Raw genomic sequence first — 20,105 nt, forward strand, 5'->3', positions numbered from 1 at the left:
GGCTGTTGATCATAACATGTGTTTTCAAAAGAAATTAAGGGAAAAGTCATTATGGCTATGCGCTTCTACCACGACGTTACACTTTTTTGGGGGGTTTTGTTTTACCTGGTTTCTGGAACCGTATATTGCTGAACTCGTTTTCCAAATGAGCCTGTGTTGTTATTAAATGGTTGTCTTACAATGAAATATTATATTCACTGTGGTCTTGTTTTCAAACTGAGTTTACTCAACATTAACATATTTATTTCAATGATGTTTAGGTAACAGATTTTGGATTTGCCAAAAGAGTCAAAGGCAGAACTTGGACATTGTGTGGAACACCAGAATACCTGGCACCAGAAATCATTCTCAGCAAGGTATGAAAATATGGCCAGTAAGTTAATTCACCCTGAAAAGAAAATATTGTGAGTCATTTACTCACCTTCATGGCTTTTCCAAACAGGTTAGAAAACTATTTATTTTCGAAATGCAAACATAAGTCTATTCCACTAAAACATTCAGGAAGAGAGTGGATGGGCAAAAATCTCTAAGATTTCATTACAAATATTTTTACTTGTATTCTGAAAAAAGCATCTAATCAAATCTGGGGGCTAATTCATAGAAGTCACTTAGAAAAAATTAAAGTAAAAAAACTGACTTAAATGAACCAAACTAAACGTCCAGGCTTAAATTGGTTCTATAACAGCAAGTTAAAGATCATTTGATCTAACTAATTAATTTAAATAATGTAATTAACTGCTCGTGCACTTTACTGTCGTGAAACCTTAAAGGTCGAGCATTGATTATGTTGTGTGCTACTATGGCAACTATAATAACTGAAAGAGCTCAGCTCAGCGAGTACAGTGAGTGAGCCACATTTGTTTTTAGATTTTAAACATATAGGGCCATATCATACACCCGGCGCAATGTGGCGCAAGGCGCGATGCAATTATTGTTTGCTAGTTTCAGGTCGCGCAATAGTCGTTGTGACGTTTTGCAGCACGCTGTTTCAATAGCAAATGCATTTGCGCTCATATGTGCACCCATAGGCGTTTTCGTCTAAAAAGAGAGGTTTTATCATACAACAAACATATGTGCTTAAGGCTTTCCTATCAGTAAGAGTCAACAAGAACAGTGGACCAGACAATATTTGTGGTTGCACACTTAAAATCTGTGCAAGAGAATTAAGTCCAATTTATGAATACATTTTTTATAGATTGTTTCCAAAACAACATGCACCTAAGGTTTGGAAGGTTGCTGTCGTAGTCCCTGTATCCAAATCCAACTCTGCCCAAACTTTAATGAATTCAGACCCATAGCCTTAACATCAATTGTGATGGACATTTTTGAAAAGTTTGTGTTAAAATTTCATTTGAAATATTAAATACAAACGTATTCAGTAAAACCAAATCTACGTAAATATTAAAATTATTTGAAAAAAATGGTTTAAATGTTGTAGTTTGTATTTGTTTCATTTGGAATAACTTGTTTGAATTTAATATAGTTAATTTCTAAATAATTATATATATATATATATATATATATATATATATATATATATATATATATATATATATATATATATATATATATATATGCTCTTTTACAGTGCTTTTATTTTGAACTTACCTTTTCAAAGAACACTCATTTGTTTTCTCATTTTCTTTGTTAGGGCTACAACAAGGCTGTTGACTGGTGGGCACTGGGTGTTCTGATCTATGAAATGGCTGCTGGATATCCGCCTTTCTTCGCTGATCAGCCTATTCAGATTTATGAGAAAATCGTGTCTGGCAAGGTCAGAATAATGTTTAAATCTACAGTTAATTAATAAAATTGTGTAACACACAGGCAATATACTAAACACTATTTATACTAAACAAGATTCCTACATTTAAAAGGTGTTTAGGACACCTTTCACAGGAAACTGACTGCTTTAAATGCATGTTTCTTGTTTTAAACCTGATATGTAAATTTAACTTTTGTAATATGTAACCGTTTTTTTTTGCAAATAAATATAGCTAACGTTTCTGTAACATTTACAATATTAAAATAAAATGCATTGTATCTGATGCTTTAGTTGATGTAACCTAATTAAATCTGCATATAAATGGACAGAATACCCGCTGTGAAGTTTTGCCTTAACAAACAAACACAAACGCCTAGGCCTACGCATATTAAAACTCATCACCACAGGGTTATAAATGGGTGTGAGATCATCAAATGTGTACACCACTTCAGTTTCATATCAGTTTTACAGCGGACATGAACATAACCAATATACCACCAAAAGCAATTTATGTCTGCTTAACCCTGCAAACATCTTAATAACTGCAACTAATCTTTAAACTTATCAGATTAACAGTATTTAACTATATAGAACAGCTTTTTAATGAGTGAATGCTTCTTTGAATTTTTGAGATGGAGCTTGCTTAATCAAACATCTGACACCCTGAACATTATGTAAAAATGGCTTGCCGTATTTTTTTTTAAAAAACAATGCTTAATAAGTGTGAAAGTGATACATGCAAAAATGGCTTGCCATATTTTGAGAAAAATAATGCTTAAAAATTATTTATTGGAAAACTATAAGTCTGATAAACCTTAAAGATATAGCAACAAAATCTAACGCATCTAAATACAGCTTTTGGCCAAATTTGGGGCTTGTATAATTTTTTTATATGCTCGGATTATAAAAATTAAATATTTAACATTTTTTATTAAAAAAAAATAAGTCTTATAGGCATGAGCAGATATAGCAACAATCTTGAATGTAGAAAGCACATTTTGACCACATTTGGGCCTTGTGGCATGAACGGCCTAGGAGAAGATACGTTTGTTTTCAAGGACAGAGTAGCATAACAGTATGTTGGCTTTCTCAAGCCAATATAATCAGCCACCAAACTTTTTTTTTTTTATTGTCGCCGGGGCTTCTTTATTCTGACAGTGGTCTATTTGTGACAATACAAACTTGGCCTTAAGTAGAAACACACTACTAAACTACTAACTTGCCTAAACCAAAACAGACCTGTCACAGCAAAAAGTAGTCAGCCAGGACTACATCAAGAACAAACTTGCCAGTCAAGACCAGTCTATAGCAAAAAAAAAATGCACCAGGCAGCCAGAATGGTTTTGTAGATTTGACAGAGCTCTATTATCTTCTCACCGATACAGAGAATGAGCCGACAGTGCCACATTTTAGCCAGACTAGGCCCAAAAGTGCTTGCAATCTATACTCACTGGCCGATCCTGTCAGCTAAAACCAGAAACTGAGGCTACAATTCACACAGACTCACCAAAACTGGACAAAAGAAGATTGGAAAAACGTTGCCTGGTCTGATGAGTCTTGATTTCAGCTGCGACATTCGGATGGTAGGGTCAGAATTTGCCGTCAACAATATAAAAACATGGATCCTGTCCTGTATCAACGGTTCAGGCTGCTGGTGGTGATGTAACGGTGTGGGGGATATTTCTTGGCACACTTTTGGCCCATTAGTACCAGTTGAGCATCAAACCACAGCCTACCTGAGTATTGTTGCTGACCATGTCTATCTCTTTTGACCACAGTATACCCATCTTCTGATGGCTACTTTCAGCAAAATGTCATAAACCGCGAATCATCTCAGACTGGTTTCTTGAACTTGACATTGAGTTCACTGTACTTAAATGGCCTCTACAGTCACCAGATTTCAATCCAATAGAGCATCTTTGGGATGTGGTGGAACAGGAGATTCACATCATGGATGTTCAGCAAACAAATCAGCAGCAACTGTGTGATGCTATCATGTCAATATGGACTTCTCTGGGGAATATATCCAGTACCTTGTTGAATCTACGCCACGAAGGATTAAAGCAGTGCTGAAGGCAAAAGGGGGTGTACCTAATAAAGTGGAATAGAGAGCGTATAATAGAGTGTAAGATAGATCTAACCTATTATAGAAAGTACAATGATATCTATTGGACGTTTCAGATGCAAGTCAGTGTAGAAGAATATTGCCATAAATTCAGCATGGTTTTTTGGAGCTAAACTGATGAAATTGGAACACAATGGCTCAAATGGAGGACCCCTCCTTTAGCTAGTTCATAACACCACTACCTCAGAGTATTTTGGTTGGCTAAAATAGTGTTTTGTGTGTTTACAGTTTGGGCCTGTCACAAGGTCAGGTTAAACATTTTTTGTTTGCATGGGTTTCCTCCGGGTGCTCCGGTTTCCCCCACAAGTCCAAAGACGTGCTATAGGTGAATTGGGTAAGCTAAATTGTCTGTAGTGTATGTGTGTGAATGAGTATGTGTGGATATTTCCCAGTGATGGGTTGCAGCTGAAAGGGCATCCGCTGCGTAAAACATATGCTGGATAAGTTGGTGGTTCATTTCGCTCCGGTGACCCCTGATGAATAAAGGTACTAAGCCGAAGGGAAATGAAATGGACAGTAGGAGTATTTAATTTATATTCTTTTAAAAACAATCACTCGCAAAGTGAAGTTTCTTAAACTGATTTCGAGAGGAGCACGTTATAGGATTGACTACAGCTGATCCCCATTACTAATCACTAACTAGCCAATCGGATCACTCTAAATTTAATATAAATATCCAGTCTAAACTTCATTCCTCATCTTCGTTTTGGAAACCACCCCCCCCCCCCCCCAACCCCTAGCAGAGCCAACCGACACTCTCTGTGGGGAGTTTGCATGTTCTCCCCATGTTCGCATGGGTTTTCCCCAGGTACTCCGGTTTCCTCCCACACTCAAAGACCATGCTACAAAAGTTAAAGTCACAAGCACTTGCTACAAACTAGCGTAGTTAGCGGTCTATTCTTGGGAAGTAATCGAGGACTACCTAATCTCATATCCGTCCTAATGCTTATTGACCAGGCGGGAGCCTTGGACTCATCTGTCTCCGAGCTCAGGGTTCTCTCCCGGGAAAGCATGCCAAACTTGCTTAAATAGTCAAGCATTTTCAAAGTGTGAACTCTTGAAACACGTATGCTGCACAAATCAAATCATTTAGTATTTCTTAATGTTGATCAAAACAATATAAAAAAACCCTAAATGTGCTTAATAAAAATTAAGTAGGGAATAAAAAAGAAAAAAGAAAAAAAGACTACCATTGCAAATAATGAATGACAGAGAAGTGCAGAGTTTCTAGAGATCTGCTGATTCTACAACAATGCGCCGGTCTTTGTGTTTGAAATTGAACTCTATCAATGTTACGTCATCATCTGTGATTATTTCATTTCCACAGGTACGATACCCCTCACACTTCAGCTCAGACTTGAAGGACCTTTTACGCAATCTACTGCAAGTGGACCTCACAAAGCGCTTTGGCAATTTGAAAAATGGAGTCAGTGACATTAAAAACCACAGATGGTTCGCTTCCACAGACTGGATTGCAATCTATGAGAAGAAGGTGTGGCTTCTTATTCTTTAACTCCTTAATCATGCAGGTTTCTAGTTTTGAAATGTCTCTTAAAGGGGTGGTCCACTACGATATTATATTTTAAACTTCAGTTGATGTGTAATGTAGCTGTATGAACATAAACAGCATCTCTGAATGTAAAATATTCAAAGTTTAATGCAAAGGGAGACCTTGATTTGTACAGAGTTAGCTTAGCAACGCCTACAATTAACGAATTTTGGGGACTACAAAAAATACTTCCGCCCCCTGTGAGATCACAAAAGTTCGTTATTGCGCATCCCACACTGCGCAGGTAAAGGCCGTGGCCAGAGGCGCTGTAACGTTACTGCAGAGAGAGAAATGCCATCCTGCTGTTTCCACAGAGCTGTTCCGTTTCTGTTGTTGGGCTTCCAAATGACACGACCCAAACACAGAAGTGCTTACAGTTCAATATTAATTATGTTCCAGAGAACTATAAAATACATAGCAAGCATGATTTGACAAAACACAGCTTCCAGAATCTCTCCCAGTTCAGTGCTGGATTCAGTTAAAATCTCCTCAAAGATGGAGCAAGGAGACGCTGTGAACTCTGAGTCATGACCTGTAAGTGTTTTTATTTGTTAAAAATTGATCATGACATGTACAGTGTCTAACTTTAACGGTGTGTTGTAGCAAAGATGTAAACAACGGGAAATTATGGTAACCGCTAACGACTTAGCTAACGTTACAAATCCATATTTATCAAACGGCTGTAAACGCACACACACACATACACATACACGCACTCTTGGCCAGCACCTGCGTCTCTCTGTGTGAGACGGCAGAATTTCTCTCTATAGGCAGCTATGCTATGCGTTTTACAACTCGGACAATAAAGTCGCAAAAGATATGTGAACGATTCATGTTACTTACACAGGCATATTCCGCATATGCATGAAAGACGTCCTGTAACGCATTGATTTAAAAAAAATACAGCAATGATTTCCCAACTGGAGTGTAACATCAAAAACAAATCAATCCAGGCTCACAAAGGTCTCATCTCACATCTTGTGCTTTATTCTGTCACCACAGAAAATAACTTAATCCGAGCATGAGAGAAAAAGAACAATAAAAATCTCTCCCGCGCACATGCGCTTCTCGTGTTACAAATACTTCATCGTATACACGCATAAACACACTAAAAGGCACAGAAACAGTTAAAGGAGCCGCATCCCATTTTCACTCGTTACAGACACGTGTTGACTGACTGACTGACTGACTGTTTACACAAAACGCGCGTGCTTGTCAGGGCGTGACGTGAAGCCGATCGGCGTATCACAGCATATTATGATGATGACCAATCAGAGTCACTTGAGGGTGGGCCTTTTAGAGGAACTAGGAAATATGACAGTCGTTTTCATGTTAGCTGAGTAGCTGTGTATAATCAAAGTGAGATTTATGAAAAAATAACACGATTTCCTTCAAGTTAAACATGAGCACACATTGCTTTGCATCTTATTAACACAACCAAGCCTTAAAAATAACATTCTGGACCACCCCTTTAAATGCTTTTTTACTGCTGTAATTAGTATATTTTAAGTATCTGTACTGTATAATAGTATGTTTTACATGAAAAAACCTTTACTTATACCTCACTACATTTCAAAACAAAACAGTGTACTTTTTACTCCACAAGATCTCCTAAATGAAGTCGAGTAAAAGGTTATCTTAAAAGGGAGAAAATGTCACCAACTGTCAACTGCTCAGAGACAAGATAGTGGTGTTTAATTTATGAAAAAGTTGGATTTTATCAGTTATCTTTTTTAAATTAGTTCATAAACTGCACTGAGCAAGTATCCCTCACTGATTCAAATGATCCATTCAGAGTCTGTTTGCAGTAAATGGTTCACTTATTAAAATGATTCGATTAGAGTTAGTATACAGTAAACAATGATTCGATCAGAGTTGGTCTCCAGTAAATAATTCAAATGATCCTTTCAGATTTACGCTGTGTTCCATTTGGATAGTCTCATCCCAATGCCCTTTTCCCTTTGAAGGGTTTAATAATTAATAAAGGGTTATAATATTACACTATAACAATTATACAAATTATAATAATAAAAATTCAACAACATTTAAGTATATATATTTTTTTGTCAATTTCAATAGACATCAGGTCAGAACAGTTGTACTTCCCAAACATTATACAGACATAAAATACCAGCAATTGCTGGTGTAATCTTGACATTTATTTTCAAAATCCTAAACATTAACATTTTCACATTATCAGTGTTAACAAGTTCAATCAGCGTTACTTGATATTTACTTTCGCTAACAGATTTTGATTCCATTGACCATCCTAATGGACAGATATATAATAAAAAAATCTGATCTAAAGCTTGCAATGTTACAAAAGATCTTAAACTTTAATTAGTAAGTACAATCCCTATTTTTCACATAATATGAAATATTGGCAAACATATTAATAGATCTGAATAAAAACATTGTAAATGTGACTTACGTCTGTGTCTGGAGTGAAGTGGTGCCATGCTGCTAGTTAGTGTAGCTTTTTTTTTTTTTTTCAAATTGCAACATGCCAAGCCTCACCGCCATTTGATTGGATGACAATTGCCCACTCTATTGGACTGCAAATTAGATGTAATGTTCAGGAACAACAAAAACATGGGCTGACGTGAAATCAGTTGTAATAAATGAACCATGTACATATTTAAAATAAGTGAACTTAGGAGTTCTAAGTAACAGCAGAATCACTTTAACTACTTAAATACAACGTATCACTTTTAAAGCCTGGTTTATACTTCTGTGTCAATTGATCGGCGTGACTCACGGCACCTGCCTTGTGCGTAGTCGTGCATTTATACTTTTGCATGCTGCTTGTGTTGCTCTGCAATAGCACTTTTTATATGTTCCTCTGTGTCGAATTTCTTTCTGGGTGTTCAGTTTTTTTCTGAACGCTATCTCAATGTACAAGTAGCTAAAACTCGCTGGTTCAGAGGCGAGAACCGGCGGATGTGACACAACTTCAATCATAAGGTAAACACAAAAGACAGTCTGATTAATTTACACCATTTAATTGAAAACAAAAATTTTAGTTAGCATTTAACAATAAAGCAAACAAACAGACAAACAAAGGGTTACATTAAACCTCTCTTCTCAGATGGGTAGGGCAAATCAAGGTTACCATGGGTCAGCATTGGCCTGCTGCCCATATATAGTTTGGGCATGTCTGATCTAGAGCTACTTCATGGTACTTGACACTTGTAAACACTCGCTTCAACGGGTTCATGCGGCTCTCGGTCAAGCCCACAATAGCCACAGTAACCAGGCCAACCAGTCACAGAGCTTGTGCTCTGCGTCGTTGCAATGTATAGTGACATTTTTTGAGAGGTGTGCATCAGTTGGCATCAGCAATGGCGAGCCTTAAGGCTGATTTATACTTCTGCGTGCTGTTTGTGTTGCTCTGCAATAGCATACAATATACTTCCTGAAATGCTAGCTGGCAGCAGGTTTTAATGTTTCTCAGTGTGGAGTTTCTTCGTGGGGTATTTAGTTTTTTCTGAATGCTACAAGTAGCTACGACTCGCTCATTCAGAGGCGGGAACCGGCAGACGTGCAACAACTTTAATCATAAGGTAAACATCATAAGGTGAACACTATACAAAAGTTTCCATCTGGAGCTCCTTCACAAGACTCGACACTTGTAAACACTCACTCCATCAATCATGCAGCTTTCAGCATTGCTCATGCTCGTCACTGATACCAAGCCAACTAATCTCAGGGCTTACGCTACTTGTAATAATAATAATAATGATGATAATAATAATAATAATAATTCCTTACATTTATATAGCGCTTTTCTGGGCACTCAAAGCACTTTACACAATGGGAGGGATCTCCTCATCCACTGCCAATGTGCAGCATCCACCTAGATGACGCGACGGCAGCCATTTTGCGCCAGACCGCACACCACACAGCTGATTGGTGGAGAGGAGACAGTGATGAAGCCAATTGAATATATTAAACCCCTACTCTTTTCGAAGGACATCCTGTGATTTTTAACGACCACAGAGAGTCGGGACCTCGGTTTAACGTCTCATCCAAAAGACGGCGCTCACTGAGGAGTATAGCGTCCCCATCACTATACTGGGGTATTAGGACCCACACAGACCGCAGGTTGGGCACCCCTTGCTGGCCTCACTAACACCACTTCCGGCAGCAACCTAGCTTTCCCATGTGGCCTCCCATCCAGGTACTGACGGGACCGATACCAAGCCGACCAATCACAGAACTTGCAATTTGCGTCGTCGCAACATGTAGTTACATTTCTTGAGTGGTGCACATAAGTGTCTGTGTAAACAACGGTGAGGGCTATGAAAAGCACAAAGGCTGTGCTGGACCATATGTGTGCGCTTGACCCAGAAATCTAAATCAGCGTTTATGGCAACTGACTTAATTTGTGTACTCCAGCATCACTGATATATATTATTTGTATTTCTTTCAGGTGGATGCACCCATCATACCAAAGTGCAGAGGGCCTGGCGACACGAGTAACTTTGACGAATATGACGAAGAAGTCATACGGGTATCTGTCTCAGAGCAATGTTCAAAAGAATTCTTGGACTTCTAGAGTCACTGTAAGAGCTTAAAGAGGAGTTCCTACAGATACTTTGTTTTGTTTTGCAAAAAAAATTATAAAATGAATAAAAAACACATTCATGGGTGAATCCAAGAACATCGCTTGGTACATGGCTTCATTTAAGGAGACTTAAGCAGTGATCGGAGTAGAAATACACCAATTTAGTGTACTGCATTATTGAAGATCACATGCCATTTTTTTAAGCGATTCTGGTGAAATTTAGAGATTTAAATAATATTTTCCTTGTGTCCTTTTTTAGTTTTATACCAATTAATTTATAAAACGAATATGCTATTGTTAATTGGGTCCCACTTTATAATAAGTGGCCTTAACTAATATGTACTTACACAGGATTTAATAGTTTGTTACAATGTACTTATTGTGTAAATACATGTATTTACTGTGTACTTATGCTTGATTAAATACATGTATGTAATTACATCTGTAATTAACTTTAGTAATTACATTTGTAAATACACTGTTGAACATCCCTTGCACCTTAACTCACCCTTAAACCTGTCCATACCCAACCTCTATCCCAACTCAAAAGCACCTCAAGTATTCTCAAATACATTATAAACACAGTAAGTACATTGTATTTATTTATTTATTTTTTATTTTTTTTTATATAAGTACATAGTAGTTAAGGACACTTAATATAAAGTGGGGCCGTTAATTGTTCTTAAGTGTTTTATTTTATGTAAGAACTTTTGGTGTTTGCAATACAAAAATACATGTTCATTATATTAGGTGAAGCTCAATTATCTATTACACATGGCATGTGTGTGTTCAGAAATTTGAAAGGTGCAATGTAAAAACAACATATTTTGAATGCTTTTATCCAATTCTGAGGCTACACAGATCCTGTGAAACAATGGTAAAAAAAAATCAATTAGAAATCCCCCTGATATTTAATTTGATGTCTTGAATGTCCCTGAAATGGTGATAAAAAGATGAGAATCAGCAAACTGTTATTTGTCTTCCTATGACCCATACAGTATGAATAGATTTATTTTAGATGTGTATTATAGCTGCTACAGAGATTATACTGTACGATTTTGAGAAAGATTATTTTGAACATGAATAAAATAAAATAATTGACCTTGCATCCACCTGTTATTATGGACTTTTGCTTGTCTCTGTCTGTGTGAAGGATTTTACTTGGCTGTTTAAAGGGATACTCACTCACCCACTCACTATTCATTCACCCTCAAGTGAAACCTTTATGAGATTAGGTATATTGGAAACCATTGACTTTTATATTTGGTATGATGGTTACAGATTTATAGCTTGCTTCAAAATATATTTTGTGTTCAGCAGAAGAAAGAAACTCGAAATTCAAAATGAATTGAAGAAGAGTAAAAAAGTAACTAAATTTTTCATTTTTCGGCTTAGTCCCTCTATTAATCTGGGGTCACCACAGCGGAATGAACTGTCAACTTATCCAGCATATGTATTACACAGCGGATGCCCTTCCAGCTGCAACCCATCACTGGAAAACATCTATACACACTCATTCACACACATACACTATGGACAATTTTAGCTTACCCATTTCACCTATACCGCACGTCTTTGGACTGTGGGGGAAACCGGGTGACTTAAATGAAAGTTTTGAAAAGTTCAAGTTAAATGCTTTAATTAATAAAAGTACTTCTACCTCCTTTTACCTTCTCATGAGAGCAAAAAGCCTCAACTTACCTCACTCTCCCCCAGATTATAAAAAGACTGGTGAAAATAATATTGTTTGATTATTTTCATAGCTAGATAACTGTTGATGACAATAGGCCGCTTTAGCCAGAGCTAACTGTGCAAAATATTTGCCAAAAGTGGCCCACATTTGTTTTAGGATAACTGGGCCACATTTGCCATATCTTCTCTGGGCCAACTATAGGCTCAAATCCACATTAGTCATAGTTTACTGTGCCGAACATTGCCAAAAGTGGCACACAATTTGTTTTAAGATAACTGGGCAACATTTTCCATATCTTCTCTGGGCCACCATATACTAACGGCTGCATTAGCCAGAGTTTACTGTGCCGAATATTTGCCAAGCTGGCCCACATATGTTTTAAAATAACTGGGCCACATTTGCCATATTTTCTCTGGGCCACATTAGACTGCCAGATTACCCTTAAATGATTATGCCACATTTGTCCTCCATCATTTGCGCCAAATTTATCATTTTCCACATGGGCCACATTAGGCTCGCATTCAGATTACATTTTGCCATAAAAGGCAAATCTTTGACTTAAATGGCCCATACATGAATTAGAATTTTTGGCCCCCCCTTTGCCGTTGTACAGGTGGGTCACTTCGGGCCGGGCTCACATTCATTTTGTCTGGGCCGAAGGAAGACCACCAGTGCCGCATAACTGCCTAAAGTGGCCCACATTATGCAATCTGGGTAACAACAGTTTTGGCTTCTTTGGAAAATAAATAAATAAATCTAATAAAGCTATTGAAGTCTCAATCAAAATCATTGATAATTGCTATCCAATAAATACTAAACTAGCTAAATTTAATAACAATATTTCCCCTAAATACTCATTTTGTACTCACTATGATGAAACACTAAATAATTTATTTTGGAGTGTACTTACTGTAAAGTGTTTTAGGTTGACTTTTTTTATTTCAATTTCATTGAAAAATTATTATCTCCAAAATTTTGTATTTCCTCAACAAAACTTGTATTCTTTACTCTCTGAACTATTATTAATTTATTGCTTTTTTGCTAAATTTTACATCCATGAATGTAAATTTTCAAAAAATAAAATAAAAAAACACCCTTACTTTTTATTTTTAGAGAGGACTTTGATGTATATGTGAACTCCTTAAAAAGTTTAACAATTATATTGCGTGTAAAACTCTTTCTCGGTGTAAATTATTTAAACTAGTTTAATTTGCTGGAATTTTATCAATTTAACCCTTTTTGTCTCTTTGTTTATTTTCTATTGCATAATAAAAAATAGTTTTCATCAAAACAAAAATCTGGAAGTAAGGAAGTAGGTTAAACGAGTAGCTCACGCTTGTGACCAACTACATTTCCCATCGTTCTAGACTACATTACCCATGAACCCCTGCGTCTGCATTTGTTGGATTGTACTGGAAAAAAGCGTAATATTGTATCAATGATCTTCAACCAGTAATATTAACACCATCTACATAAAACATCTAAAAAAATTGGTAAGATTTTCATCCAAACTGTTTAAAATGTTGATTGTGTTTTCTTTGGAAAACGGTAAATGGAATAAATGTTCAGTTAATGAAAGCTAGCAAGCTAATGAGTTTATCATCTGCTTTATTAATCGTCACATTATTTAATTCGTCATTAAAACACTTGTAAAATACAAAATTTATGTTTCGATTGTATTTTAGGCTACTCTTGTTTAGCCTGTCAGATTGCAGCTTCCGTCATTAGTTACATTTAGTCTTGTTGTAAATATGTATTTCGAAAGCTACGGTAAATGATTAAAAATCAAGTAAACTTTGCTTACAAAAATATTGGATGATTTATAATTAATTGAACAGCTTTTCTATGTGTTACTAGCGATGGCTGTCATTTTGTATATCGTGTTTTTCTTCATTGACGCTGAACCTGTCAAACCAGCTCCGTTGTGAAGCAAACCGCTTAACGTTAAGTTACATCTTAAAATGTCAGCAGTTCTCTTTGGTTTTAATATTTTGGCGAAGTGGAAATCTTTTTACTTTAAAATAACGTTCTTTATTTGTATAAACATAGCTAATAAGTACTAGTATAGATTATAATACTTGTTATTCTCTAGGGTTTTTTTGTGGTTTCAAAATTTGGTTTACTCAATTGATAGATTGCATTGTTAAAAAACGTCAGTTTACTGAATGAGTTTTTGATCAATTTCCTTGTAGTAATACGTGTCTATTAGTGTTTTGCAGCTACCACAACAATTATTCATAAACTTGGAGGTCTACTATACATGTTTATTGACAATGGGGTCAGTTTGGCACAGCGGGAGACTGAAGAAGATGGCATGAGCAGCACAAGAGGATAGAACACCTTTAATGGAATAGAGCAGCCTCATCTTTCTGACAAACAGGTGAGCGATAGTCGAGTTGTTGTTGAAATGAATAAATATGGTGTTATTGGTTGTTTTTTTAAGTGATTAATTTTTTTTCTTATTTTTTGTGTGTTATTCAGCAGTCATGGAAACCAAGGAAAATGGTTCAGTGGAGACCAAAAAGTAAGTTTATGTTATATCATTATGATAGTCTCTAATAAATCTTCAATACTTATTGTTTAAATGCTGGGGGTTATTGTTTTTTTTTTTTTTTTTTTTTAAGGATTTTAAATGAAAGGCTTGTTGCACTTCGTTTTAATTGTCCCTTTACACATTCTGCAATTTAGGAACACACATGCAATTACAAAAAATGCCAGTAAATAAAGAAAAGATCTTCATCTGTTTGACAGCACACGTGCTGCAAATCCTTACAATCGCAAACACTTAAAAAAAATAATAATAATAATTCGCTGCATTTTCAAATATAGCAAACAAATTAATGAAACGAGCTGCATTTTCTCACAACACAGACTATTTATGAAAAACATGTTGTTAGTATATGAAAAATGTAATTATTTATCTAGAATGTACTTTTAAAAAGTTGTTGATGTTGTACAAAAAGGTTGTCCTCTGGAGACCCTCAGTGTCCAAATGTATAGTACACTAAGCTCGTCAGTGCCCGAAGTCGTGCACACGACCTACTGATTCACAACCTCTGAAGATAGGGAACAGGGAAAATTAAGTTTGATCTGTTCACGTTTAAATAATTTAAATAAAAAATTTGTAGACATTCGAGCACAGTGCAAAAAATCTACTTTTATCATCCTCTGCCACTTAACATAAGCTGCTGTATAATGTTTTGATGGTCTTTCACTTTTTACACAATTTTTGTGTGAAGTTTTTTGTTTCCATGTGTCAGATTACATATGTTAGGTTATAATAACTCTACTGAAAATCACTTTTCCTGATCTTTCAGAATGAAATGCCTACTTTACTACATCCAATCAGTTTGCTGTAGAAAAACAAGCCACGATCAAGTTCAGTTAAATTAGGAACTGCGTCACAATACAAAAAAATGGTTCATGTGGATTTTAAGGGATGCTTATAACTGCGATTTTAAGCCAAATAAAGTCATACCATATATCTTGTGGATTGTATAGGCATTCAGTCTTTGATTAAATCAAATTGGGGTATCATTTAAAGATTTTTCTCTTCCTAAATAGTTCTGTGGAGAATGGGCAGCTTACTGATCCAGCCCACTGGGCCGTAGCGGATGTGGTCAATTATTTTAAAGCGACAGGGTTTGAGGAGCAAGCCAACGCTTTCCAGGATCAGGTAGAGCTCATAATCATATTCATAATATCTTCAAAAGTCTTTATGGCAAGTATATTTATTGATAATTAAGTTGGATACTTTAAATTCTTTATTATTTTTCAGTTAAGTTTGATCAAATGTGTGTATTTATTGTACTGTATGTGATAATCATGCGCTAATGTTTGTGCTAATGTCGCATCATGACTTGCATTTACATGTCTGTATAATAAGTTTATGTTATTTATTATTGGTCGACCCGCTGGCTCAGTTACACTGAAACATCTGGCACACTTTACCACACAGCTACCATTTTAAGAACATTTGTAATAATTAATGACAAGTCTGTTGCCACACAGGTTATGTGTTTCATACACTGACAGTTTTGTTTGAAACTGACAGCTAGATGTCTGAAATATGTTAACAGTTTTATGAAGCTATCCAAATTTTCCACTGTTAAAGGAACACTATACGTTTTTTAAAAATAGCCCCATTTTACCATCCCCCTAGAGTTGAACAGTTGGGTTTTACCATTTTTTTAAATCTGTTCAGCTGATCTGTTTGTCTGCCAGGAACACTTTTAGCTTAGCTTAGCATAAGACAAAACTAATAGTCTAATTAATCTATTAGCATCTTGTATATATCTTGTATCAATATATCTTGACTCTTCTGTTGTTACATTGTTTACTAAAACCTTGAAGACATAGTCTAGGGTGATAAAATTGGAACTGTACTCTCATTCTGTAATGACAGGTGCATTAATATTGAGCTGTTACCGATTTATCTGGGGACTATTTTCAAGCGTAATTTCACTGCGTGTGCTGCAGCCATGGTACGGCTGGTATAAGTTTATTGATTATTACAGTAGAATAGAAGTCTAGTTCCTGGTCATATCGAGCTAAAAAATAGCAACTTTCCAAAATGATTCTGATTCAATGATTTATGCTAGGCTAAGCTAAAAGTGCTTCCACCTGACATGGAGATTGAGTTAATGGATTCATAAAGGGTCAAATTCAACTGTTTAACTCTTGTTGGGCAGTTGTAAAATGAGCCTTTTTCTTTAAAGGTGCTGTATGTACGTTTTTGACTCTTATAAAGAATAAAATGCTATAATATGTTTCCTGCTGAAAAATCCAGCTTAAACCAGCCTAGGCTGGTTTTAGCTGGTCAACCATGCTGGTTTTAGAGGGGTTTTGGCTATTTCCAGGCTGGTTTCCAGCCATTTCTGGCCTGGTCTTAGCTGGTCAGCCTGGAAAATGACTAGCTAAATCCAGCTAAAACCAGCTTGACCAGCCTGGTTTAAGCTGGATTTGACTGGCCTCCCAGGTCAGTTTTTTTCAGGTTTTTTATTTTGAATTAATTAGCAACAATTTCAAAAACTATTTTTTCACTTTGTCATTATGGGGTATTGTGTGGAGAATTTTGAGGAAATGAAATGAAATGAATTTAATTAATTTTAGAATAAGGCTGTAACATAAAAAAGTGTGGAAAAAATGAAGCTCTTTATAGTTTGTCAACAATAGGTTCAATCTAAAAATGTTGTTTTTAATACAGTAGTTTTAAGTTATATAATTGACTCAGACATCAAATTAAAATACATTAGTTATTGCTTTTATCTTAATGCCTGTTCTAATAAACGTCTGCTTTCCTACAGGAAATCGACGGCAAATCCCTTTTATTAATGACTCGTAACGACGTTCTGACCGGACTTTCGATAAAACTGGGTCCTGCACTGAAGATATACGAGTATCATGTCAAGCCTCTCCAAACCCAACACTTAAAAAGTAACGTCTCGTAGCCGCTGCCGCTGCGTGGACACACGGAAGACAATCACAGCAGGGTAACTGCAGACAAAACTAACACACATTTGATGCATCTTGAAGAAAAACACACACACACACACATGGTGAATTATTGCTTTTTTTTGCCTCGTTCAGCATTACAGGCACACTTACTGTTTTCACTTTACCTTTGTTTAATAGTGTGTTCGTTCGGGTTTTGATTTTGTGTGCTTGTATATAATTCATTATTGCTTTTAAGGTTAAATTCTTAGTTTAATAAAAGTGAACTGTGATGTAAAATTGGAGAAAAAAAAAAATGAAACTCGACCCTTAAAGATGTTTCAGTGTAACGCGTGATGAAGTTTAATTGAAGAGGGACATTCATGTCACAGTTGATTTGATGGGTTTGTTGGTGGTTGCTTTCCTTTTTGTTTTTTCCAGTTTTTAACAATCTGTTGATATACAAACTGATCGGATGTTCTGAAAATGATAGATTTGCTGTGGTTTACAGCTATAAAGGCTCAACGGATGACGGGTTTGTTTGCAGGAATGCTGCCGGGATGACAGGCCTTTGTGCTGTTATAAATTCTGTTTATTTATTTAATTCTGTAACTAACAGTGTGATTCCTAATGGATTGGTGAATTGTTGTTGTTGACAGATAGACGCTGCGACTCTGAAGCAGCTTGTGATACAGGGTGTTTTAAAAAGGTGAAACGAATGTGAGTGTAGCCTGCAATAAATGGTGCTTTTTCAGATTGCTGAAAAAAATCGACTTCTTGATTGTTATTGAAGTGCATGGTTTCCGCTACATTCATTCTTCCATGGCGGGGCGCCACACCAAAATTCATCCCACCACGGCTACATTACAGCTTCTATTTAAAAAGATTTGGTCGTTTTTTAAATAGCAGGTTAAAATCGCACTGTAAACGTATGAAAAGGTAAGTTAATAATAACAGTGCAAACTTTTCTGTGACCGTAGTAGTGCTGTGCGTTCTGTTTAACCCTTTAAGGTTGCGTGCTGACTGACTTGACTGACAGGTGCGTGACCAGCAAACACAGCGTAGCTTTCAGTTATGATGAACACAGTTTAATAATTATACTTTAATTATAGATAAAGGTCTGTGACTTTATCTTGCTAGAGTTTATAGCCTTTTCACTTTACTTCAAGGCGCATTAATGCCGTGGTCCGCTCCGCAAATCTATCGGAGACATTCCTAGCAAATCTAATAAATGTTGAGACATGCTCGGTACATGAACGCACTAAATCACACTTCTTATTTGAGGACGTGCAAGAAAATGTGCACTTGAGCAGCGTATATTTGAGGGTGCGCAGTTAGTTTTGTGCACAGAGGAAATCGGCGCTCAAGCAGAGATTGACATGCTCATAGGCTATTACAAGAATGCGATCTTGACTTAATACTGTGCCCATGAAATTTGTCAATAAAATAACGCCACATGTAGTGGTAGATCTGTGTAAAATGGCCAACAGAGTCTGCCGCCACAGCTTGAAAAAATCCTAGAGGAAACACTGAAGTGCTGTTTTTATTTCCTTTGCATGTGTGGTATTTGAGTATATTTGATATTATTGTTTATCTATTATCTGACACTATTTTTTGTTTATATCTCTACTTTAAGGTTATGAAGCTAAAGATAATCATGGTTAAAAACTCAAACATTAAATCCAACTTGAATTAAAAGTGCGTTATGTAGGTTTTTACTATTTTAAAACATGAAAATACCATAACGTTTGCAGATATTTAACATGCTAAGTTAACATACTTGGTTTTTGAAAAAACAATGCTAAATTCAGATATTCTGCTTTGAAAATGTGTGTTACGTGCTGGAATGGCTGTCTTTGTTTTGGTCCCTTTTTATGCATTTGCAACTGAAATGCGACTTCTGGTGGACAGTAACAGACTCAGAAATGAGACGCAGATTCAGAGTTCCACATGAGGTGGTTATTAAAACATATGAAACCTTGCTAACATTATTAAATGTAGGTGCTGAGTCACTGATATGTGTTGGCTTGCTCGGACGCAGTTCTAAAGTTCAATTTTAAATGTTTTATTTTATTTGTAACATCTGAGGTATCTGCTGCTGCTTTCAGTATATGGCAATACATGTCATTTAAAATGGCATTTAAACTCGCATTATTAGCATTTAACACTGAATAAATTACATGAGGTGTCCCTGAGGTGATCAGTTTATCCTGTTGTTCACCAGTGAGAAATAGAAGCCATTTCTACAATATAAATGTCAGATGTTGGTTAGGACTGAAATCCTTATCTTATAATCCTTATCCTATAATATGGAAAATACTTCTTCGGTGGCTTGCCATTGCTTTTAGTTAGAAAACAGTTCAATTTACCCTTTAGGCTCAATGGTCAGGCACACTCACGTCAATCTGGCAAAACGCTTGCTTGAACTCTCGGAGGTCATTAATATCCAACTGCAGACCCTCACAATCCAGCACACAAGAGCTAGGCAGGGGCAAACCATATATGGTTATGGTGGATGTTAATGTTATTAACGTCATCTCGGACCTCGTCATCAATATATTTTTACATATAGTGTTAATAAAAATGGTGTAAAAAATAGACAATAGTGTATACTATTTTACAAATATGAACACAAATCGAGATGGGCGAATAGGGAACGTTGATGGTCATTCAATATAATAGACTGAACAGTTTTCTATCAGTCATTATAGATGATCAGGCAATGTTTATCTGACAGAGTCAGTGTAGCAGGTCAGTATAGCACTCTTTGGCTGGCTTTGCTGAAACATTTTTCAAAGATATATAAAAAATCTAAATTGGACAGGTTTAATTTATATTATAGATCCACTATAATGAAGGAAATAATAGCGGGGTAATATGTATATAGTACTTTACATTTAATACAAATCTTCTTACATTTAATAAATGTATAACACTATATTAATTTTTTACTACATAGATTGACTAGTATTT

The 20,105-nt window shown here is 36.0% G+C and overlaps 2 protein-coding genes across 41 annotated transcripts in view; both read left to right on the forward strand.

Annotated features, from left to right (window-relative positions):
• prkacba (protein kinase, cAMP-dependent, catalytic, beta a) overlaps positions 1–12,771 on the forward strand; it is a 29,158-nt gene extending 16,387 nt beyond the window's left edge. For 33 of the 35 annotated variants that reach the window (XM_073915592.1, XM_073915593.1, XM_073915583.1 and 30 more), the window contains 4 exons: positions 261–356; positions 1,652–1,774; positions 5,218–5,382; positions 9,872–11,112. In XM_073915592.1, the coding sequence (XP_073771693.1) occupies positions 261–356; positions 1,652–1,774; positions 5,218–5,382; positions 9,872–9,997 (510 nt within the window). In that variant the 3' untranslated portion in view covers positions 9,998–11,112. 35 annotated transcript variants of the gene reach the window in all.
• Positions 12,772–13,071: 300 nt separating this feature from the next.
• On the forward strand, positions 13,072–17,901 carry samd13 (sterile alpha motif domain containing 13). 6 transcript variants are annotated; one of them, NM_001076739.2, is given in 5 exon segments: positions 13,072–13,192; positions 13,909–14,079; positions 14,181–14,223; positions 15,264–15,375; positions 17,006–17,901. In NM_001076739.2, coding segments are annotated over 3 exon segments (294 nt in total). In that variant the 5' UTR covers positions 13,072–13,192; positions 13,909–14,079; positions 14,181–14,185; the 3' UTR covers positions 17,150–17,901.
• The last annotated feature ends 2,204 nt before the right edge of the window (positions 17,902–20,105 follow it).

Source organism: Danio rerio, chromosome 11, assembly GCF_049306965.1.
Source record: "Danio rerio strain Tuebingen ecotype United States chromosome 11, GRCz12tu, whole genome shotgun sequence".
In the NCBI taxonomy this organism is placed as follows: Eukaryota; Metazoa; Chordata; class Actinopteri; order Cypriniformes; family Danionidae; genus Danio; species Danio rerio.

Excerpts from the sequence above, each read along its gene's own strand:
- samd13 (XM_009305815.3), top strand. The coding sequence starts at position 14,186 with ATGGAAACCAAGGAAAATGGTTCAGTGGAGACCAAAAA. Across the intron at positions 14,224-15,263 it reads GGTTCAGTGGAGACCAAAAA|TTCTGTGGAGAATGGGCAGC; the intron begins GTAAGTTTATGT and ends CTTCCTAAATAG. Across the intron at positions 15,376-17,005 it reads CCAACGCTTTCCAGGATCAG|GAAATCGACGGCAAATCCCT; the intron begins GTAGAGCTCATA and ends GCTTTCCTACAG.